Source organism: Carcharhinus amblyrhynchos, chromosome X (genome assembly GCF_965287045.1).
Source record: "Carcharhinus amblyrhynchos chromosome X, sCarAmb.v2.hapA, whole genome shotgun sequence".
Classification (NCBI taxonomy): domain Eukaryota; kingdom Metazoa; phylum Chordata; class Chondrichthyes; order Carcharhiniformes; family Carcharhinidae; genus Carcharhinus; species Carcharhinus amblyrhynchos.
Genome location: NC_137359.1, coordinates 17,309,495 through 17,334,262, shown reverse-complemented (window position 1 = coordinate 17,334,262; position 24,768 = coordinate 17,309,495). Strand labels below are relative to the sequence as shown.

Genomic DNA, 24,768 nt, shown 5'->3' with positions numbered 1-24,768 from the left:
TATATCAGAGTGTTACAGTAAGGGGTGTGGGATGTATCAGAGTGTTACAGTGAGGGGTGTGGGATGTATCAGAGTGTTACAGTGAGGGGTGTGGGATGTATCAGAGTGTTACAGTGAGAGGTGTGGGGTATATCAGAGTGTTACAGTGAGGGGTGTGGGATGTATCAGAGTGTTACAGTGAGGGGTGTGGGATATATCAGAGTGTTACAGTGAGGGGTGTGGGGTATATCAGAGTGTTACAGCAAGGGGTGTGGGGTATATCAGAGTGTTACAGTGAGGGGTGTGGGGTATATCAGAGTGTTACAGTGAGGGGTGTGGGGTATATCAGAGTGTTACAGTGAGGGGGTGTGGGATATATCAGAGTGTTACAGTGAGGGGTGTGGGGTATATCAGAGTGTTACGGTGAGGGGTGTGGGATATATCAGAGTGTTACAGTGAGGGGTGTGGGATATATCAGAGTGTTACAGTGAGGGGTGTGGGATATATCAGAGAGTTACAGTGAGGGGGTGTGGGGTATATCAGTGTTACAGTGAGGGGTGTGGGATATATCGGAGTGTTACAGTGAGGGGTGTGGGGTATATCAGAGTGTTACAGTGAGGGGGTGTGGGATATATCAGAGTGTTACAGTGAGGGGTGTGGGGTATATCAGAGTGTTACGGTGAGGGGTGTGGGATATATCAGAGTGTTACAGTGAGGGGTGTGGGATATATCAGAGTGTTACAGTGAGGGGTGTGGGATATATCAGAGAGTTACAGTGAGGGGGTGTGGGGTATATCAGTGTTACAGTGAGGGGTGTGGGGTATATCAGAGTGTTTCAGTGAGGGGGTGTGGGGTATATCAGAGTGTTACAGTGAGGGGTGTGGGGTATATCAGAGTGTTTCAGTGAGGGGGTGTGGGGTATATCAGAGTGTTACAGTGAGGGGTGTGGGGTATATCAGAGTGTTACAGTGAGGGGTGTGGGGTATATCAGAGTGTTACAGTGAGGGGGTGTGGGGTATATCAGAGTGTTACAGTGAGGGTTGTGGGATATATCAGAGTGTTACAGTGAGGGTTGTGGGATATATCAGAGTGTTACAGTGAGGGGTGTGGGATATATCAGAGTGTTACAGTGAGGGGTGTGGGATATATCAGAGTATTACAGTGAGGGGGTGTGGGATATATCAGAGTGTTACAGTGAGGGGTGTGGGATATATCAGAGTGTTACAGTGAGGGGTGTGGGATATATCAGAGTGTTACAGTGAGGGGTGTGGGATATATCAGAGTGTTACAGTGAGGGGTGTGGGATATATCAGAGTATTACAGTGAGGGGTGTGGGGTATATCAGAGTGTTACAGTGAGGGGGTGTGGGGTATATCAGAGTGTTACAGTGAGGGTTGTGGGATATATCAGAGTGTTACAGTGAGGGTTGTGGGATATATCAGAGTGTTACAGTGAGGGGTGTGGGATATATCAGAGTGTTACAGTGAGGGGTGTGGGGTATATCAGAGTGTTACAGTGAGGGGTGTGGGATATATCAGAGTGTTACAGTGAGGGGTGTGGGATATATCAGAGTGTTACAGTGAGGGGTGTGGGGTATATCAGAGTGTTACAGTGAGGGGGTGTGGGGTATATCAGTGTTACAGTGAGGGGTGTGGGATATATCGGAGTGTTACAGTGAGGGGTGTGGGGTATATCAGAGTGTTACAGTGAGGGGGTGTGGGATATATCGGAGTGTTACAGTGAGGGGTGTGGGATATATCAGAGTGTTACAGTGAGGGGTGTGGGATATATCAGAGTGTTACAGTGAGGGGTGTGGGATATATCAGAGTGTTACAGTGAGGGGTGTGGGATATATCGGAGTGTTACAGTGAGGGGTGTGGGGTATATCAGAGTGTTACAGTGAGGGGTGTGGGGTATATCAGAGTGTTACAGTGAGGGGTGTGGGATATATCAGAGTGTTACAGTGAGGGGTGTGGGATATATCAGAGTGTTACAGTGAGGGGTGTGGGATATATCAGAGTGTTACAGTGAGGGGTGTGGGGTATATCAGAGTGTTACAGTGAGGGGTGTGGGATATATCAGAGTGTTACAGTGAGGGGTGTGGGGTATATCAGAGTGTTACAGTGAGGGGTGTGGGATATATCAGAGTGTTACAGTGAGGGGTGTGGGGTGTATCAGAGTGTTACAGTGAGGGGTGTGGGGTATATCAGAGTGTTACAGTGAGGGGTGTGGGATATATCAGAGTGTTACAGTGAGGGGTGTGGGGTATATCAGAGTGTTACAGTGAGGGGTGTGGCGTATATCAGAGTGTTACAGTGAGGGGTGTGGGATATATCAGAGTGTTACAGTGAGGGGTGTGGGGTATATCAGAGTGTTACAGTGAGGGGGTGTGGGGTATATCAGAGTGTTACAGTGAGGGGTGTGGGGTATATCAGAGTGTTACAGTGAGGGGTGTGGGATATATCAGAGTGTTACAGTGAGGGGTGTGGCGTATATCAGAGAGTTACAGTGAGGGGGTGTGGGGTATATCAGAGTGTTTCAGTGAGGGGTGTGGGGTATGTCAGAGTGTTACAGTGAGGGGTGTGGGATATATCAGAGTGTTTCAGTGAGGGGTGTGGGGTATATCAGAGAGTTACAGTGAGGGGGTGTGGGGTATATCAGTGTTACAGTAAGGGGTGAGGGATGTGTGACAATGTGAGGTGTGTTTGATTCCCTCGGTTGCCGTTATGTGGGATTAGTGTGATCAGGGTGTGTGTAAAGAATGGGGGTATCGTCCAGCCTGCTCCTGTCCAGTTTGGACAGCTACAAACTGATGTGGATTTTGATCTGGTGCTCGAACAGCGCGATACACAGCATGCTTCCCACACCCAGCACGAACCCCAGGTTTTCGGCAATGTAATGTCCGAGATATCCCTTCCTTTTATCCGACTGCTGATGTAACATTTCCGGGAGCTGGGAGGAAGAGAGAACGAGGTTATCGCGGCAGGCGTCTGTCACACAGGGCCCCCCCTGTAATTATCACATTCGGAACAGCAGGAGGCCATTCAGGCCCTCTCCTCCTCCCCCAGCCTGTTACACAGGAACAGGGGGGGACTGTTCCTGATTGATAAGGGGATCAAAGTTTACGGGGAAAAGCTGGGAGAAGCGAGTTGAGGAACTTATCATAGAATCCCTACACTAAGGAAGGAGGCCATTCAGCCCATCGAGTACTGCACCTAAGGTTCACCATGGTATGCTTCTGCAGAAAATGCAGATGTATGGGATTGGTGGTAATTTAGGTACTTGGATCAGGAATTGGTTAGCAGATAGGAGACAGAGGGTGGTGGTTGATGGTAATTATTCATCATGGAGTTCGGTTACGAGTGGTGTGCCTCAGGGATCTGTTTTGGGGCCACTGCTGTTCGTAATCTTTATTAATGATCTGGATGAGGGTATAGTTGGGTGGATTAGTAAGTTTGCTGATGACACCAAAGTCGGAGGTGTGGTAGATTGTGAGGAAGGGTGTCGAAGTTTGCAGGGTGACTTGGACAGGTTGCAGAGCTGGGCCGCGAGGTGGCGGATGGAGTTTAATGCGGAGAAGTGTGAGATAATCCATTTCGGTAGGAATAACAGATGTGTTGAGTATAGGGCTAACGGGAGGACTTTGAATAGAGTGGAGGAGCAGAGGGATCTAGGTGTATGTGTACATAGATCTCTGAAAGTTGGGAATCAAGTAGATAAGGTTGTTAAGAAGGCGTACGGTGTCTTGGCGTTTATTGGTAGGGGGATTGAATTTAGGAGTCGCAGCGTCATGTTGCAACTGTACACAACTCTGGTGCGGCCGCACTTGGAGTACTGTGTGCAGTTCTGGTCCCCACATTACAGGAAGGATGTGGAGGCTTTGGAGAGGGTGCAGAGGAGGTTTACCAGGATGTTGCCTGGTATGCAGGGGAGGTCCTATGAGGAGAGACTGAGGGATTTGGGGTTGTTTTCACTGGAAAGAAGGCGGCTAAGAGGGGATCTTATAGAAACATATAAGATGATTAGAGGTTTAGATAGGGTGGATGGTGATAGCCTGTTTCCTCGGATGGAGAAATCTAGCACGAGGGGGCATGGCTTTAAATTAAGGGGGGGTAGTTATAGGACGGATGTCAGGGGCAGGTTCTTTACCCAGAGGGTGGTGAGGGACTGGAATGCCCTGCCTGCTGCAGTTGTAAATGCGCCTAGTTTGGGGGCATTTAAGAGATTGGTGGATAGGTTTATGGACGAAAAGGGAGTGGTTTAGATTAGTGGGTCAATGTTTTTTTTTAAAAATAAGACTGGTCGGCGCAACATTGTGGGCCGAAGGGCCTGTTCTGCGCTGTAATGTTCTATGTTCTATGTTCTATGTTCTATGCACCGGCCTCAATCCCACCCAGGTCCAACCCCATAACCCAACCCAATTCCCCGCTATTCCCCCGACACAAGTTAGAGGCAATTTAGCACGGCCAGTCAACCTAACCCACACATTCCACCTCGGGTCACCGTCTGTGTGGAGTCTGCACGTTCTCCCCGTGTCTGCGTGGGTTTCCTCCGGGTGCCCTGGTTTCCCCCCCACAGTCTGAAAGACGTGCTGGTTTAGGGGTGCGTTGGGCCGTGCGAAATTCTCCCTCAGCGTCACCCCGAACAGGAGTGTGGGCGACTTAGGGGGGATTTTCATGGTAACTTCATTGCAGTGTTAATGTAAGCCTTACTTGTGACACTGATAAATAAACTTTAACAAACTTTATCTTTGGGCTGCGGGAGGAAACCGGAGCACCCGGAGGAAACCCCTGCAGACACGGGGAGAATGTGTAAACTCTGCACAGACGGTGACCCGAGCTGGGAATCGAACCCGGATCCCTGATGCCATGATACCGCACTGCTAACCCACTGTGCTACCCCGATTGAATGGCAGAGCAGACTTGATGGGCTGAATGGCCTAATTCTGTTCCCACATTTCCAAGTTTATTTATTCACCCACCCAGCCGCTCCCCCACCCAACCTCTCACCCACCCAACCTCTCACCCACCCAACCTCTCACCCACCCAACCTCTCCCCCACCCAACCTCTCACCCACCCAACCTCTCACCCACCCAACCGCTCACCCACCCAACCTCTCACCCACCCAATCCCTCACCCACCCAATCCCTCACCCACCCAACCTCTCACCCACCCAACCTCTCCCCCACCCAACCTCTCCCCCACCCAACCCCTCACCCACCCAACCCCTCACCCACCCAACCTCTCACCCACCCAACCTCTCACCCACCCAACCTCTCCCCCACCCAACCTCTCACCCACCCAACCGCTCACCCACCCAACCTCTCACCCACCCAACCTCTCCCCCACCCAACCTCTCACCCACCCAACCCCTCACCCACCCAACCGCTCACCCACCCAACCTCTCACCCACCCAACCCCTCACCCACCCAACCGCTCACCCACCCAACCTCTCACCCACCCAACCGCTCACCCATCCAACCGCTCACGCACCCAACCGCTCACCCACCCAACCGCTCACCCACCCAACCTCTCACCCACCCAACCTCTCACCCACCCAACCTCTCCCCCACCCAACCTCTCACCCACCCAACCCCTCACCCACCCAACCTCTCACCCACCCAACCTCTCACCCACCCAACCTCTCACCCACCCAACCTCTCCCCCACCCAACCTCTCACCCACCCAACCGCTCACCCACCCAACCTCTCACCCACCCAACCTCTCCCCCACCCAACCTCTCACCCACCCAACCCCTCACCCACCCAACCTCTCCCCCACCCAACCTCTCCCCCACCCAACCGCTCACCCACCCAACCCCTCACCCACCCAACCGCTCACCCACCCAACCTCTCACCCACCCAACCCCTCACCCACCCAACCGCTCACCCACCCAACCTCTCCCCCACCCAACCTCTCACCCACCCAACCGCTCACCCACCCAACCCCTCACCCACCCAACCGCTCACCCACCCAACCTCTCACCCACCCAACCCCTCACCCACCCAACCTCTCACCCACCCAACCCCTCACCCACCCAACCGCTCACCCACCCAACTGCTCACTCACCATGTCAACCAGGGCCACGTAGAGGAACATTCCGGAGGTTCCGGCGAAGATCCAGCTGGTCATACTGAGGGTGTACTGCCCGATGGAGATGCCTACTGCCATGCCCAGGTAACTGATGAGAGTGGACACCAGGTTGAAGATTACGGCCTGCTTGACCCTCATCCCCGCCTGCAACAGCATCGCAAAGTCTCCTGGAGAGAGGGGAGGGAGGTCACTGGAGCTGTGAGTGTATAACCCTGGGGGAGGAAACTCTTCCCCCCACCATTGACCCCCTTCCCGAAGGAGAGGCCACACAGATAGGGACAGGAATGATGTGAAAAGAAGCTTCCTTCCACAGCGCAGTGGTGGAAGAACTAGCTACCCAGGGGTGAGGAGGAGGCAGTCTGATCGAGGCAGATGGACTTCAACGTGGATAAATGTGTTGTGGTCCATTTTGGCAGGTCCAATGGGATGAAGGAGTACAATATCAAGGGTAGGAGTCTTAGCAGTGTAGAGGATCAGAAGGACCTTGGGGTCCGGGTCCATAGGACTCTTAAATCGGCCTCGCAGGTGGAGGATGTGGTCAAGAAGACGTATGGTGTACTGGCCCTCATTAATCAAGGGGTTGAGTTTAGGAGTCGGGAGGTAATGCTGCAACTTTATAAGACCCTTGTCAGACCCCACTTGGAGTACTGTGTGCAGTTCTGGTCGCCTCACTACAGGAAGGATGTGGAAGCCATTGAGAGGGTGCAGAGGAGATTTACAAGGATGTTGCCTGGATTGGGAGGCATGCCTTATGAAGATAGGTTGAGGGAGCTGGGTCTCTTCTCCCTGGAGAATCGAAGGTCGAGAGGTGACCTGATAGAGGTTTATAAGATGTTGAGAGGTATAGACAGGGTGGATTCTCGGAGGCTATTTCCCAGGGCTGAAATGGTCGCTATGAGAGGACACAGGTTTAACGTGCTGGGGAGCAGGTACAGAGGAGATGTCAGGGGTAAGTTTTTCACTCAGAGGGTGGTGAGTGAATGGAATCGGCTGCCGTCAGTGGTGGTGGAGGCGAACTTGCTGGGGTCTTTTAAGAGACTTCTGGATGAGTACATGGGATCTAATGGGATTGGGGGTTACAGATAGGCCTGGTAGGGAGGGATATCATCAGCGCAACTTGTGGGCTGAAGGGCCTGTTTGTGCTGTAGAGTTCTATGTTCTATGGGGCATTTGAGGGGCAGGGAGGGAGGGTCAGTCTGTGAAGAGAGAAGGAACAGGGTGGAGGAATGGGACAGAGAGGGGGAGTAGGAATATGGGAATTGTTCAGTCAGAGAACCAGCATAGACACCACGGGCTGAATGGCCTCCTTCTGTGCCGTAGAAATTATGTGATTCTGAGTGTCAGGAGCGTGTGGGGGTGGAGGGGGGGAGCAGTCAGGGAGAGACAGAGAGAGGCAGAGACAGAGACAGAGAGAGAGAAAGAGAGAGAGAGGAAGAGACACAAAGAGGGAGGGAGAGAGAGAGACAGAGAGAGAGACAGAGAGAGAGAGAGAGGGAGAGACAGAAACAGAGGGAGAGGCACAGAGAGAGGAGACAAATAATTCTATAAATTCTCACACTGCCATACTTACCAAGTTCATGGGGTATCTCGTGACAGAACACAGCGATGGAAGTGCTTAACCCCCCAGAGATCCCCGTCGAAAAGGCAGCTCCTGTTGGTGAGAGAGTCAATACAAAGTGACATTGTCAAAACCTGCAGCCCTCGCAGTCAGCCCAGACCGAGGGCAGACCAGACCGAGGGCAGCCCAGACCGAGGGCAGCCCAGACCGAGGGCAGCCCAGACCGAGGGCAGACCAGACCGAGGGCAGACCAGACCGAGGGCAGCCCAGACCGAGGGCAGCCCAGACCGAGGGCAGACCAGACCGAGGGCAGCCCAGACCGAGGGCAGACCAGACCGAGGGCAGACCAGACTGTGGTCAGTCCTTTAATTTGTCCCTCCATTTGTCGATTTGGTTTATATGTTACCCCAAAGGGAGGTCAAAGTTCTGATGCATCAAACTTTATGCCTGGAGTGTTCTCATTGTCTGAATAAAGGAAGCCACGGTGTGTTTCCCCAACCCCGTGTGAGCGATTGGCACCTCACCTTGCCCAGGTTACGATGCATTGCAATAACAGGGCAGTCACTGCCTTGGCAAGTCCCAGCCAGGGGGGCCAATATCTATCCCTCATTTATCTCAGTGCTGTTAGTGGGATCTTGCTCTGCAGGAACTGGCTGCTGCCTTTCCCAGGTTGCAAAAGTGAGTGCACTTCAGTGGCTGCGAGATGCTTTGAGGTGGTTAAAAGGGGGCTTTAGAGATGTCAACGTTCGTGCTCCAGCCTCCCTCGCGCACTCGGGGACATGGCGCTGACCGAGCGGCGATGAACAGAAACTCTCAGCCCTCACCGGTCACCACTTACCAATTGCCAAGCCGTCGGTGAAGTTGTGCATGCCATCGCCCATGATTACCATCCAGGCGATATCGGCAATCCCAGCATTCTTTATATCTTCCACTGCGTGGGAATGTGCGTGTGAATGGGAGTGGGAGTAACTCTCCTGCTCCGAGTGCCGCTTCCTGGAGCCCGAGCCACCTCTCTTTCCTCCCTCGTCAGTCGCTGGTTGATTGCAGGGCGCCTGAGATGCCATTGAGGCCTCCACCTGATCCAGTTCAGGGCTGTGAACTGTGACTTGCCACTCCTCCTCACTGTGAGTGTCAGTCCCTGAACCTAAAGCAAAGATCCAGATAAGAATGGTAATGGTGACAAAGATAGAGTCACAGTCACAGAATCATGGAGTTTTACAGCATAGAAAGAGGCCCTTTGGCCCACTGTGTCAGTGCATAAAATCATAAATCCCTACAGTGCAGAAGGAGGCCATTCAGCCCATCCAGTCTGCACCGAATATCTCCAGAGCATCTTAGCCAGGCCCAACCCCTGCCCTATCCCCAAATCACTATGCAGATATCCCACTAATCCCCTTAACTTGGACATCTTTGGGACACTAAGGGGACAATTTAGCACGGCCAATCCACCCTAACCTACACATCATTCAGACTGTGGGAGGAAACTGGAGCACCTGGAGAAAACCCACACACACGGGGAGAACATGAAAGCTTCACATACATACATGTGCATACACACACACACATACACACACACATACACACACACACACACACACACACTCACGCTCTCTCACACACACACACACACACTCACGCACTCTCACACACACACACACACACTCATGCTCTCACACACACACACACACACACGCACTCTCACACACACACACACACACACACGCACTCTCACACACACACACACTCACGCTCTCTCACACACACACACACACACACACACGCACTCTCACACACACACACACACTCACGCTCTCTCACACACACACACACACACACTCACGCACTCTCACACACACACACACACACTCACGCTCTCTCACACACACACACACGCACTCTCACACACACACACACACACACACACACACACACTCACGCACACACACACACACACACTCACGCACTCTCACACACACACACACTCACGCACTCTCACACACACACACACTCACGCACTCTCACACACACACACACACGCACTCTCACACACACACACACACACACTCACGCTCTCTCACACACACACACACACACTCACGCACTCTCACACACACACACACACTCACGCTCTCTCACACACACACACACACACACGCACTCTCACACACACACACACACACACACACACGCACACACACACACACTCACGCACTCTCACACACACACACACTCACACACTCTCACACACACACACACTCACGCACTCTCACACACACACACACTCACGCACTCACACACACACTCACGCACTCACACACACACACACTCACGCACTCACACACACACACACTCACGCACACACACACACACTCACACACTCTCACACACACACAGACACACACTCACACTCACACTTTTTGCCAATCCTGTTACCTCGCTCAGGCCTTAAATGGCAAAGTTCAAGGTTCTCTGTGTTGTCCACCTGGGCACAGGCCGTGCCCCTCTCGCTGTAAAGATGTTGCTGATGTCTGTCTGTGGGCTGGAAAACAGGAAGATCCCACTGATCAGAGATGGGAAGAAAACTAGTTGTCTGCCTATGTCTGAATCCCACTTCTCCCCAACTGAAATCCAATCCATCCAGCTGCCCAGTCGCACACACATCTGGAACAGGAGGCCATTCTGCCCCATTTCCTGCTGCCCCATTCTATAAGATCATTGGCTGATCTGATGGTGACCTCAACCCCACCCTCCTGGCAAACACCCCATGACCTTTCACCCCATCCCCCTCGCTAATCTCCACCTCCTTCTCGAACAAAGTCTCTGCTCCCACCGCCTTCTGAGGGAGAGAGTTCCTGACACTCATCACCCTCCCTCTCAGAGAAAACATCCTCTCCGCACCCACCATGTCAAGACAACCCCCCAAACCCCATCCCACTCCCCCAAGCCCCCTCTCCCCCAACCCCCCCTCCCCCGACAACCCCCTCTCCCCCGACACCCCCCTCTCCCCCGACACCCCCCCCTCCCCCGACCCCCTCTCCCCCGGCCCCCCCCTCTCCCCCGACTCCCCCGAACCCCCTCAGGATCTGAAAGGTTTGGATCGGTTGGCCCCTCACCCTTCTAAAAACTCCAGCAGATACAAGTCTAAACTTTCCAAACCTTCTCCTCAGCGGACAATCCGCCCGTTCCCAGGGATTAGTCTGGGAAACCTTCTCCCAACCGCCTCCAACACACGGACACCCTTCCTTCAATAAGGAGACTGATACTGTACACACTACTCCAGATGTGGTATCCCCAATGCCCCTGTACTCCAGATGTGGTCTCACCAATGCCCCTGTACTCCAGATGTGGTCTCACCAATGCCCCTGTACTCCAGATGTGGTCTCACCAATGCCCCTGTACTCCAGATGTGGTCTCACCAATGCCCCTGTACTCCAGATGTGGTATCCCCAATGCCCCTGTACTCCAGATGTGGTCTCACCAATGCCCCTGTACTCCAGATGTGGTCTCACCAATGCCCCTGTACTCCAGATGTGGTATCCCCAATGCCCCTGTACTCCAGATGTGGTCTCACCAATGCCTCCTGTACTCCAGATGTGGTCTCACCAATGCCCCTGTACTCCAGATGTGGTATCCCCAATGCCCCTGTACTCCAGATGTGGTCTCACCAATGCCTCCTGTACTCCAGATGTGGTCTCACCAATGCCTCCTGTACTCCAGATGTGGTATCCCCAATGCTCCTGTACTCCAGATGTGGTCTCACCAACACCCCCGTACTCCAGATGTGGTCTCACCAACGCCCCCGTACTCCAGATGTGGTCTCACCAATGCCCCTGTACTCCAGATGTGGTCTCATCAATGCCCCTGTACTCCAGATGTGGTCTCATCAATGCCCCAGTACTCCAGATGTGGTCTCATCAATGCCCCCGTACTCCAGATGTGGCCACATTGACGTATGACTTTTGTAATCAATTCCCCTCATGATTAATAATAAAGTTCTGTTAGCTTTCCTAATTATTTGCTGTACTTATATACCAGCTTTTGTGATTCATGCACTAGGAACACCTAGATCCTTCTGCAATCTCTCACCTTTTAGGTAATAAGCTTCTTTTTTATTCTTCATGCCAAAATGAGCAATTTCACATTTGCCCTTATTATTCTCCCTTTGCCAGATCTTTGCCCACTCACTTAGCCTATCTATATCCCTTTGTAGGCTCCTTGTGTCCTCATCACAATTTACTTACTCGCCTATCTTTGCATCGTCAGCAAATTTAACAACCATCCCTTCAGTCCTTTCATCCGAGACATTTATATAAATTGTAAAAAGTTCAGCACTGATCCCTGTGACACACCACTTGTCACATTCTCCCAGCTAGAAAATGACCCATTTATGCCTACTCTCTGTTTCCTATCAGCTAACCAATCTTCAATTCTCGCCAATATGTTACCCTCTACATCTTGAGCTTTTATTTTATGCAATAACCTTTGATGTGACACCTTATCAAATGCCTTTGGGAAATCTAAGTACAGTACATCCACCTTTTAACCACTGCACAGCTCAGACTCCTTCAAAGAATTCCAGTAAATTGGTTAAACACAGTTTCCCTTTCACAAAACCATGTTGACTCTCCTTGATCGCCTCGAATTTATCTAAGAGCTCTGCCATAACATCTTTAATAATAACTTTGAACATTTTCCCTGTGACAGACGTTAGGCTAACTGGCCTATACTTTCCTGAGCTCCTCCCTCCCTTCCATACTATCTGTCTTTATATTTTGAGCTAGCTTTCTCTCGTAATTACTCCACCAACTCCCTCCCTCCCCCGACCTCCCACCACCATCAGCAGGGAAAATCCCAGCAAAAGAAGGACTAGCAAGCTTCCCAGCTCCCTCCCTCCCTCCCGATACGTTACCATGAGAGGAGGCCTCTGTGGAGTGTGGGCACTTTCTGCTCACCAGACCACCTGGAGTTCCAAAGCTCCAGGTGTATCTTCTCCACCTCATCCAGAGAGCAAACGTTGGCAAGATACTCCACCATGGTAGGCATCACATTGGAGACCAGTCCTCATGGAATCATAGAGTCCCTACAGTGCAGAAGGAGGCCATTCGGCCCATTAAGCTTGCACCAACAATCCCACCCAGGCCCTATCCCCGTAACCCCGCATAGTTACCCTAGCTAGTCCCCCAACACTAAGGGACAATTTAGCATGGCCAGTCCACCTAATCTTTTGGAGTGTGGGAGGAAATCGGAGCACCCGGAGGAAACCCATGCAGACACGGGGAGAACGTGCAGACTCCACACAGGCAGTGACCCAAGCCGGGAATCGAACTCAGGCCCCCTGGTGCTGGGAGGCGGCTGAGCTAACCACTGTGCCCTCAAGCCCCGGAGGAAACCCAGACAGACACGGGGAGAACATGCAAACTCAGCACAGACAGTCACCCAAGGGGTGCGGTGGCCTCATGGTAACATTATTAAGGCTATTAACCCAGAAACTCTGGGGGTCCTGGGTTCGAATCCCGCCACGGCAGATGGTGGAATTCGTATGCAATAAAAAAATCTGGAATTAAGAATCTACTGATGACCCATTGTTGGAAAAACCCATCTGGTTCCCTTTAGGGAAGGAAATCTGCCGTCCTTACCCGGTCTGGCCTACATGTGACTCCAGAGTCACAGCAATGTGGTTGACTCTCAACTGCCCTCCAAGGGGCAACTAGGGATGGGCAATAAATGCTGCCCCAGCCACTGCCAATGTCCTGTGAGCGAGTAAAAGAAAGATGGGAATGGAACCTGGGTCCCTGGGGTTACGAGGCAGCAGTGCTAACCACCGTGTCACTGTACCGCCCTCACCTCACATCCGCACACACTTTCCAATGGAGAAGCTCTGGCTAACTTCCCCCGCACTCGAGCCCCCAGCACAACCCCAGGGCACTTTGCCCCTTCCACAGTTTCCACATGGATGAAGCTAACAAGGATACACTGAATCTCGAACCTTTCCAGGTCTCAGGGACAGCAAGAATTAAAACCTTGCACTAATATGATGAACGTGCTTTGATTTTTTTTTGTTTACCTGCACCCCCATGGCAAAACCTTTCTCCTGAAACACGTGCTCGCGAAGAGGCATTCTTGACACGCATTTTCTGATCTAGCCGCAGCCCCTCATTATTTCAGCACTCACCCTGCGTCCGCTGTGGTTCCGGAACAAAACCAGAGTACTCTCGATGAGGAGGAGCAGGTAGATGCCTCCCAGGGCGGATAGACCCTTCCAGATAGAGTCCTTCATGGCTGCATTCTCCGCAGTCTTGTGTCTGTGATCGGGATCACTCTGGGACTAAATCAGGAGAGGCGCAGTTTACAATCGAGTTTGTGTTCAGAGGTAGGAGTAGTCGAGGCCGGTACAATATTGTCTTCTAAAAAACATTTACAGGGGCATGCTTCCAGCTGCTGCCTGGCACCATGTGACTGAGCTGCCAACAAGAGGCCAATGTGCAGGGCTTGAAGGAGAATTAAAGTCAGAGTGCGACTGGAAAATCAGAAACTGTCCCCTGAAATCTTATACTCTGTGTGACACGCTTGAGGAGGGGCTGAATGGCCTCCTCCTGTTCCTGGGTAACAAGCTAGAGGAGGAGGAGAGGGGCTGAATGGCCTCCTCCTGTTCCTGTGTAACAAGCTAGAGGAGGAGGAGAGGGGCTGAATGGCCTCCTCCTGTTCCTGTGTAACAAGCTAGAGGAGGAGGAGAGGGGCTGAATGGCCTCCTCCTGTTCCTGTGTAACAAGCTAGAGGAGGAGGAGAGGGGCTGAATGGCCTCCTCCTGTTCCTGTGTAACAAGCTAGAGGAGGAGGAGAGGGGCTGAATGGCCTCCTCCTGTTCCTGTGTAATCTCCTCTGGCAGCTGAAGGTGGGGGTGGGTGAGGGGCATGCGCCCTGAGCTGGGTGGAGATGGGCGTACCCGCTGTACTTACATGAGGGAGCAGGTGAAGCAGGGCGTCTGCAGACAAAGTGCCAATCGCGAGTGCCACCAGGAAGGTGAGGAGGATCTTGGAAAAGGAATGGCTGAGGAGGGGGATGATTGCCACGGCCATGAGTGAGGTCAGGCTGATCAGGGTGATGGCAACAAAACCACAGGCCCACACTGGAAGGAAGAAGAAAGAGCAGTGAAGGGAGGCAGCACATTTCAAAGACAGGACCCAGCCTGAAACCCCTCCACACAACTGTCATTCCTAACACGGATAACGTTGTGGGAAATCCTGATCATTCACACAGCAAGGTTTTATTTCCTTCATTCAAACCATGTGGGGAATCGCTGGCCACCATTTATTCCCCACCCCTAATCACCCTCTCCAGAAGGTGGTGTGTGAGCCGCCTTCTTAAACCCACCACAGTCCCCATGTGTGTGTGTGTGGGGGGGGAGGCGCGAAACTAGCAGGTGGTGCTGTTCTCCATGTGTCTGCTGCCGCCCACCTCACCCCCCCCCCCTTGTCCTTCTAGGTGGGTAGAGGTGGCGGGTTTGGAAGGTGCTGTTTGAAGGAGCCTCAGCAAGTCACTGCGGTGCATCCAGTAGTTGGTGCGCACAGCTACCGCTGTGCATCGATGGTGCAGGGAGTGAATGTCGAAGTGGGGTGGGGGGGGGGCGCGGTTAGAGTGTTGATCGAGTGGGGACGGGAGGGGGCTGCTTTGTCCTGGGCAGTGTCGAGCTTCTCAAGTGTTGTCAGAGGAGAGCTCATCCAGGCGAGTGGAGAGTATTCCATCGCACTCCTGACTTGTAGATGGTGGACAGGCTTTGGCGAGTCAGGAGGTGAGTTACTCTCTGCAGGATTCCCAGCCTGTGACCTGCTCTGGGAGCCACAGTATTTATATGGCTGGGTTCAGTTCAGTATCTGGTCAATGGTAATCCCCAGGATGTTGATAGGGAGGTGGGGGGGAGAGGGATTCAGCGATGGTAACGCCATAGATTGTCAAGGGCCGGTGGCGGGGGGGGAGATGGTTAGGTTCTCTCTAACTGGCTGGGTCCCAGTTCAGTTTCTGGTCAATGGTAACCCCCCCACCCCCACAAGGATATTGATAGAGGGAAGAAGGCGGGGTGGGGGGGTTGGTTTCGCTGATTGACGGGACATTTTGAAGTCTAGCCCAGTGAAGTTCAATGGGCTGTTCGGCCGTTGGGATAACACCCAATTCTGCACTCACCTCACACACGTTCCTGGAGAGATTGTGAGCATTGAGAGAGAAACGCTGGGGGAGCCATTTGTGCACCCCCCCCACCCTGCTGGCTGGAGGGTCTGGAGCTGGGAGTGCAGTGGAGGTTGGGGGCTGGGGGGGGGATGGCGGGGCGGTCAGGCTCAGGATAAGGCCATTTTGGACGGAGTGGAGGAGGAATCTCTTCGCTCCGAGGGTTTGTGGATTTTTGGGATTTTGGGAGGGGCTGTTGATGCTCCGGTGTCTACCCTGAGACTGATGGGTCCTTTCAATACTTAGGGAAACTGGAGGATATGGGGAGCGGACAGGTATGATAGTAAAGTTTATTTATTAGTAAGGCTTACATAGTACTGTGTGCAGTTTTGGGCGCCGCACCTGCGCAAAGATATTTTGGCCTTGGAGGGAGTGCAGAGGAGGTTTACTAGGCTGATACCGGAGTTGAGGGGGTTGAGCTATGAGGAGAGGCTGAATAAACTAGGCTTGTACTCGTTGGAGTTTAGAAGAATGAGGGGAGATCTCATTGAGACATATAAGATGATGAATGGGATGGATAGGATAGAGGTGGAGAGACTCTTCCCGCTCAGAAAGGACAGTAGGACTAGGGGGCACAGCCTCAAGATAAAGGGGGGGCGGTTTAGAACGGAGTTGAGGAGGAACTTCTTCACTCAAAGGGTGGTGAATCTCTGGAATTCTCTGCCCGTTGAAGTGGTGGAGGCTGCCTCGCTAAATATTTTTAAGACGCGGGTTGATGGGTTTTTGATAAGAGAGGGGATTAAGGGTTATGGGGAGAGGGCGGGAAAGTGGAACTGAGCCACGACAGATCAGCCATGATCTTATTGAATGGCGGGGCAGGCTCGAAGGGCTAGATGGCCTACTCCTGCTCCTATTTCTTATGTTCTTATGTTCTTATCTGATATTATTGAACAGTGGAGCAGATTCGAGGTGTCTAGTGGCCCACTCCTGCTCCGATTTCCTGTGTCCTCACTGAACGGTCCTTGTAAAAGTTCGGACTATCCATCCGGTGAGATTACAGGGAACAGCAGGCATTAGTAATCAATCAAAGCACAGGTAATCTTTTGCGTTAAGGCTTTACTGGGAAGAGCTAGGCAGAAGCCATAAATATGCGGTTTATCACGAACGCGAAAGATTATTACACCTCACTAAATGGAGTTTAACCAGACATAATCACAATCCAGTTGGCAGAAGCTGGTACCTTGCCCATCTTACTGTTCAGGATGGTACAAGAGGTATGGAGAAAAGGGAGATTAGCCAGGGCACTCACCTGCTTTAGAGACTGTGTCTTGCTGCTCAATGTCCAGCCAGTCATGGTGCTGGATACAAACCCGGCTGTCAATCTGGTACAGCAGGGCTGGGCAAATATAAGTGAATTGCTTTGGGGTGATCTCATCCATGTTGCCCATGCCAAAGTTAACCAGGAGCTGGGTGACATTCAGGCACTGTCAACATTAAAACAATGAATCACCGTCAGTATCCCGCTCAGAACATCCTCAGCTACACTTCCATCATCACATTTGATATCATTTGGAGCTTTGGTCCGCCACACAGCAATAATAGGGCAGCACGGTGGGTTAGTGCTGCTGCCTCACCGGGTTCGACTCCAGCCTCAGGTCACTGTCTGTGTGGAGTTTGCACGTCCTCCCCGTGTCTGCATGGGTTTCCTCCCACAGTCCGAAAGATGTGCGGGTTAGGTTGCAATGGCCGTGCTAAATTGACCCAAGAGTCGGGGGATTAGCTAGGGTAAATGTGTGGGGTTATGGGAATAGGGCATAGGTGGGATTGTTATCAGTGCAGATTTGATGAGCTGAGTGGCCTCCTTCTGCACTGTAGGGATTCGATCAAGAATACTTTGTAATAATTTCAGAATTTCTTCATTTGATGTGTGTAAAAAAAACTTGAGACTGACTGTTGTTAATTATATTGGCAGGATACACAGTTAAAGGCATTGTTTAATTAAGACCATTGAGCACATATAAATCGGACATGTCCCTTACTTTGTTTATTTAGTTTTACTGATTTACCCAGAATAAGATAACTAGCAGAGAGCTGGGACACTGGAGCATTCGTTTATTTATTAGTGTCACAAGTAGGCTTACATTAATACTGCAATGAAGTTAACATGAAAATCCCTAGTCACCACACTCCTGTTCAGGTTACACTGAGGGAGAATTTAGCACAGCCCAATGCACCCCTAACCAGCACATCTTTCAGAGAAAAGCCAGAGGAAACCCACACAGACAATGTGTAGACAGCACATGGATAGTGACCCAAGCCAGGGATCGAACCCAGGTCCCTGGTACTGTGAGGCAGCAGCACTAACCCACTGTGCCACTCCTGATTGAATGGTGGAGCAGACTTGATGGGCCAATGGAACAAAGTTAATAAACTCTTCCAGTAAAGAAAAGCTGAGTCTTGGTTTGAGATTGGCTTAGATTCTATTGACAACAGTAATGTTGTGTGGAAATAACTTCAAATAGTCACTCTGCAAAACCAGTCAACTGCATTGCTGTGGCTCTGGAGTCACATGTAGGCCAGACCGGGTAAGGACAGCTGATTTCCATCCATAAAGGAAATTAGTGAACCAGATGGGTTTTTCCAACAATGGTTTCATGGTCATCAGATTCTTAATTCCAGATATTTTTTATTGAATTCAAATTCCACCATCTGCCGTGGTGGGATTCGAACCTGGGTCCTCAGAAGATTAGCTGAGTTTCTGGATTAATAGTCTAGTAGTAATACCATTAGACTATTGCCTCCCCAACAGTGTGGTGGTGTAGTGGTATTGTTGCTGGACTAACAATCCCGGGAGCTTGGGTTCAAATCTTGCCTTGGCAGTTGGTGGAATTTAAATTCAATTTATAAATCTGGAATTAAAAAACTAGCAGCCATCATAAATAAATCACTAATAGATCTGCTGGTCTAATCTACTTGTGATTGCACTAGAGAGGAGGTTCACTAGGATATTGCCTGGGATGGAGTATTTGAGCTATAAGGAAAGACTGGAGAGGTTGGATTGTGTTCTCTGGAATAGGGAAGGCGAAGGGGGTACGAGATCGAGGCGTATAAAGATTACGAGGGGTGTGGACGGGGTGAGTAGGGAACAGCTGTTCCCTCGGTTGAGGGGTCACTCACGAGGGGGCAGAGTTTTAGGGTGAGGGGAGGCGATTCAGAGGGGTTTTAGAAAATGCACTGCCTGGGAAAGCCGGAATCCTTACAACCTTTCAAAAATATTTGGATGATCACTTGAAATATCAAGTTTGCGGTGGCACAGTGGTTAGCACTGCTGCCTCACAGCGCCAGGGACCCGGGTTCCATTCCCGGCTTGGGTTTCTCTCTGTGTGGAGTTTGCACATTCTCCCCATGTCTGCGTGGGTTTCCTCCCACAGTCCAATGACATGCGGGTTAGATGGATTGGCCGTGCTAAATTAACCCTAGGGGGATTGACAGGGAAATATGTGGGGTTACGGGGAGAGGGCCTGGGTGGGATTGTGGTCGGTGCAGACTCGATGGGCTGAATGGTCTCCTTCTCCACTGTCAGGATTCTGTGATCACAGCATTCAAGGATATGGGACAAGTGCAGGAAAATGGGCCATTTTAGTGGTAGTTATGCTCAGTGTAGACTCAAGGGGCCTTTTCTGCTCTGTACGACTCGTAGACTCCAGACACCCCGCAATGTGGCTGCCTCTTAACTATCCGTCTGATACCACCAAGCGAGACACTCCCAAACACGGCCCTGCCCGCAGTGTCCACATCCCATGAAGGGATCATTTGAATTGACAGCCCCCACCTCCCTGTCCTTACTTACACACAGAACTGTAAGAATTTAAAAGTCAAAAGCCTCCCGACCACTCACATTCTCATGCAGATGGTTGTATTTTGAATGATTGAGCAGTTTGTCGTCAGCATCGTTGCTGTGGAGTTCGGCCACGTGATGCAAGCCCTTGGGCGATTCGCCATGGTGTTCGGACGCGCTGCGCCGCTGAAGCCTCTCCCTTCCTTGGCCGCCTGCTTTCGGGTCTCCTGGCACATTGCGTCTGCCTGAAATGGACGGGGATCTGCTCTTCCCTCTTGTTCGTTTCAGGGGCCTGCAGACGAAAGGGTCAATCAGAGTGAAACAGAGGGAGGGCGTTTCCCGCTCTGCCCGCTGCGGGTATCGGAGCGGGCATGGGGGAGGCCCGCATCATGTGGAGGTTCGTTGACCTCGGGTGGGGTTTTGGGGCGAACGCAGACGGAAAGAGCGTCACCTTGGTGGAACAGTCCAGGATCTCTCCAGGCGAATGGGCACCTTGAGGTGACATAATACAATGTAGGCGGTATACATGAACCTGAGGATGCTTATCAGAAACAGAATGGTTTATTGTACCAGCCTGGCAGCTGATAGCTTTGACAAAGAAAGAGCAGCTTTGCATTTTGCAGTTTGTACGACCCCAGGACAGACTGAAGCCGCTCACAGCCCCAGAAAAGTACTTTCTGGAAAGGTGCTCACTGACATCACATAGGAAACACAGCAGTCACTTTGCGCACAGCAGGATCCCACAAACAGCACTGTCATAATGACCATATTCAGTGACTGCTTTCAGTAATGATGGTTCCGGTGTCCCAGGATAGCTCTTCACTGGAAGAGCAAACACAGTGCGGCGCTCCCTCAGCACCGACCCTCCCCACACAGTGCGGCGCTCCCTCAGCACCGACCCTCCCCACACAGTGCGGCGCTCCCTCAGCACCGACCCTCCCCCCAGTGTGGTGCTCCCTCAGCACCGACCCTCCCGCAGTGCGGTGCTCCCTCAGCACCGACCCTCCCGCAGTGCGGTGCTCCCTCAGAACTGACCCTCCCCACACAGTGCGGCGCTCCCTCAGCACCGACCCTCCCGCAGTGCGGTGCTCCCTCAGAACCGACCCTCCCCACACAGTGCGGCGCTCCCTCAGCACCGACCCTCCCCACAGTGGGGCACTCCCTCAGCACCGACCCTCCCCGCAGTGCAGTGCTCCCTCAGCACCGACCCTCCCGCAGTGCGGTGCTCCCTCAGCACTGACCCTCCCGCAGTGCGGTGCTCCCTCAGCGCTGACCCTCCCCGCAGTGCGGCGCTCCCTCAGCACTGACCCTCCCGCAGTGCGGCACTCCCTCAGCACTGACCCTCCCGCAGTGCGGCGCTCCCTCAGCACTGACCCTCCCCACACAGTGCGGCACTCCCTCAGCACTGACCCTCCCCACACAGTGCGGCACTCCCTCAGCACTGACCCTGGTCGTGTTGACCTGGATTTTCTTTTCAACTCTGGAGTGGGGGGGGTCAAACCTACGATCTTTTGAGTCGGAGGTTGGGGAGCTGCTCCGATTCCCACCGGCACCTCACATCCAATCCCAAATGCACCAAGACAAGTTCAACAGACCCGGTCATTTGTGGGATGATACCAGATAATTGGAAGGGAAAATCCTTTTGAACCTACTTAATTTCTTAACAGAATGTTCCGGAACAGCCTGATTGAATTGGTGGTAGTGACACAGGTTAATATCTGGGGCTTCAAATCTCCTCTGGGCAGCTGGTAGCATTTAAATCCGATGAATAAAAGCGAGCCTCGGTAACGGTGAAACTATTATCGACTGTTGGGTAAACCCGTCCGTTCACTGACGTCCATACAGGGAAGGAAATCTACCGTCGTTACCTGGTCCGGCCTACACTCCAGAGCCTCCAACACACAGCGATGTGGTTCAACCGCCCCTCTGAGTCGCTGAGCTCAAGGGCAATTAGAGATGGGCACAATTGCCAGTGCCCACATAAGAATGAAGGTAAAATCCAATGTCTACTGTGCAAAGATTTTGTGAAAATGAGCCCCTTGGCCGCCCCGAGACACCGGCTGGTTCTACTTACCTCAAGATGGAGGCTGCAGTTGGCCTTGCTTTGGGGAGATGTGGCTGGTGTGGCCTCAGGCTGGTCACCTCGCCACTCTTCCTCAGCATGGTGATGTGGTCCATGGTGGTGTGACTGTGGACATGCCCGTTCTCCTGCAGGTCCAGGGCGTCCAGATGGGAGACATGGTCGTGGCCTAGGTCATCGTGTTCGATCTGCAGCACCTGCAGCTCGCCCAGGCCCAGGTTGGTGAGCAGCTTGCGTAGGCCTTCGAAGGACAGCTTGCCGTTCTTGCCGTAATGCCCGAAGAGCCGCAGCAGGTAGTAGCGCTGCTCCGTCAGAGCGTCGTGGGAGGCCATCTTGTTCCTGCCCGGGGGGACGTGGTCGGAATCTGCTTCGGGCGATTGATCCTGCCCGCGGTCAGGCCTGGCTCCACCTTCGGGGGCTCGCCTGCGGACTTTGCTGTGATGAGTGTGAACCGTCCAGACCGCCAGCCACCCGGTGAGGAGAACAGCCCACAGCCCCCACTTCATCCTGCCGCTACCTGCAAGTGAAAAGCAAAGAGAGAAAGGACTTTGCGTTTCCATAGCGCCTTCCCTCACCTCCAGACACGCCGAGGCATTTTACAGCGAATGAGGTCAATTTGCGAGACACTGGGGTGATGCAGGAAATGCAATTTGCGCACAGCAGGATCCCGCAGACAGCAGTGCGCTACTGGGCAGAAAAATATCTTTTTGCGATCTTGACTGAGGGATAAATTTTGGGCAGGGCGCTTGGGAGAAAATCAGAGAGAGCGTTTCACTTCAGTTTAAGAATCGAAAGGTGATCACACTGAAACATAGGAAACTCTGTCAGAGGGTTCGACAGGGGAACCACTGAGAGGCTGCCCCCAGTTCGAGATTTCAGAACCAAGACAGGTGACAGTCTCCATCATTACGAAGTGCTTCGAAAGGTTAGTCACGGCACAGATCAATTCCAGCCTCCTGGACTACTGGATCCACTACAGTTCGCCTATCACCGCAACAGGTCCACAGCAGACTCCCTGGCTCTACACTCAACCCTGGAACACCTCGATATCAAAGACACCTATTTCAGACTCCTAATCACAGACTACAGCTCAGCCTTCAACATAATTCCTACAAAATCCATCTCCAAACTCTGTGGCCTGGGCCTCGGCTGCTCCCTGGATCCTGAACTTCCTCACCCACAGACCACAATCAGTAAGGATAGGCAATAACACCTCCTCCATGATCATCCTCAACACTGGTGTCCCACAAGGCTGTGTCCTCAGCCCCCTCCTTATACACCTCTGACTGTGCGGCCAAATTCCCCTCCAATTCCATTTTCAGGTTTGCTGATGACACCACTGTAGTGGGTCAGATCTCAAACAATGACAGAGTTACAGGAATGAGATAGAGAATCTGGTGAACTGGTGCAGCGACAATAATCTCTCCCTCAATGTCAACAAAACGAAGGAGACAGTCATCGACTTCAGGAAGCGTAAAGGAGAACATGCCCCTGTCTACATCAACGGGGACCAAGTAGAAAAGGTCGAGAGAGCTTCAAGTTTTTAGGTGTCCAGATCACCAACACCCTGTCCTGGTTCCCCCCCCACGCCGACACTATAGTTAAGAAAGCCCCACCAACGCCTCTACTTTCTCAGAAGACTAAGGAAATTTGGCATATCAGCTATAACTCTCACCAACTTTTACAGATGCCCCCCATAGAAAGCATTCTTTCTGGTTGTATCACAGCTTGGTCTGGGCTCCTCCTCTGACCAAGACCGCAAGGAACTACAAAGGGTTGTGAATGTAGCCCAATCCATCACGCAAACCAGCCTCCCATCCATTGACTCCGTCTACACTTCCCGCTGCCTCAGGAAAGCAGCCGGCATAATTAAGGACCCCCGCCACGCACCCCGGACATTCTCTCTTCCACCTTCTTCTGTTGGGAAAAAGGTACAAAAGTCTGAGGTCCCGTACCGACCGACTCAAGAACAGCTTCTTCCCTGCTGCTGTCAGACTTTTGAATGGACCTACCTCGCATTAAGCTGATCTTTCTCTACACCTTTGCTGTGACTGTAACACTACATTCTGCACCCTCTCCTTTCCTTCTCTGTGAACGGTATGCTTTGTCTGTGCAGCATGCAAGAAACAATACTTTTCCCTGTATCCTGATACGTGTGACAATAATAAATCAAATCTAATCAAATCAGAAGGTATTGGCCTTTCAGAGACAAGGTGAAATTTCTTCACCCAGACGTTTGTGAATCTTTGGAAATTCTCTGCCCCAGGGGCTCTGGATGCCCCATCGTGAAGTATTTTAAAAGTTCGTTCATGGATTGTGGGCGTCCTGACTAGCCCAGCATTTATTGCCCATCCCGAACTGCCCCTTGAGAGGGTAGTGGGTGAGCCGCCTTTTTGAACCACAGCAGTCCATGCGGTGTAGGTACACCCAGGGCGCTGTTAGGGAGGGAGTTGCAGGATTGTGATTGGACATCAGTCAGTCCCTCTGTGTGTGTGTGTGTGTGTGTGTCTGTGTGTGCAGTGTACATACACCCACAGTGCCGTTAGGGAGGGAATTCCAGGATTTTGACCCAGTGACAGTGAAGGAGCGGCCGATATATTTCCAAGTCAGGATGGTGAGTGGCTTGGAGGGGAACTTGCAGGTGGGGGTGTTCCCAGGTATCTGCTGCCCTTGTCCTTCTAGATGGAAGTGGTGGTGGGTTTGGAAGGTGCTGTCTAAGGAGCCTTGGTGAGTTGCTGCAGTGCATCTTGTAGATGGTACACACGGCTGCTACTGAGCGTCGGTGGTGGAGGGAGTGAATGTTTGTGGATGGGGGGCCAATCAAGTGGGGCTGCTTTGTCCTGGATGGTGTCGAGCTTCTCGAGTGTTGTTGGAGCTGCTCCCATCCAGGCAAGTGGGGAGTATTCCATCACACTCCTGACTTGTGTCCTTGTAGATGGTGGACAGGCTTTGGGGAGTCAGGAGGTGAGTTACTCACCACAGGATTCCTAGTCTGTGACCTGTTCTTGTAGCCTCTAGCTTGTCCAGTTTGGTTTCTGGTCAATGGTAACCCCAGGATATT

At 52.2% G+C, this 24,768-nt stretch overlaps 1 protein-coding gene across 1 annotated transcript in view; it reads right to left on the bottom strand.

Annotated features, from left to right (window-relative positions):
• Positions 1-2,766: 2,766 nt before the first annotated feature.
• LOC145361932 (zinc transporter ZIP10-like) overlaps positions 2,767-24,768 on the bottom strand; it is a 33,391-nt gene continuing 11,389 nt past the window's right edge. The window contains exons 2-11 of the mRNA XM_080217916.1: positions 21,702-22,224; positions 19,688-19,919; positions 17,099-17,273; positions 14,586-14,755; positions 13,803-13,955; positions 10,064-10,169; positions 8,469-8,774; positions 7,643-7,723; positions 6,049-6,239; positions 2,767-2,931 (exon numbers count right to left, since the gene is read on the bottom strand). Coding sequence (XP_080074042.1) covers positions 2,782-2,931; positions 6,049-6,239; positions 7,643-7,723; positions 8,469-8,774; positions 10,064-10,169; positions 13,803-13,955; positions 14,586-14,755; positions 17,099-17,273; positions 19,688-19,919; positions 21,702-22,213 — 2,076 coding nt within the window. The 5' untranslated portion in view covers positions 22,214-22,224 and the 3' untranslated portion in view covers positions 2,767-2,781. The remainder of the gene's footprint in view (positions 2,932-6,048; positions 6,240-7,642; positions 7,724-8,468; positions 8,775-10,063; positions 10,170-13,802; positions 13,956-14,585; positions 14,756-17,098; positions 17,274-19,687; positions 19,920-21,701; positions 22,225-24,768) is intronic.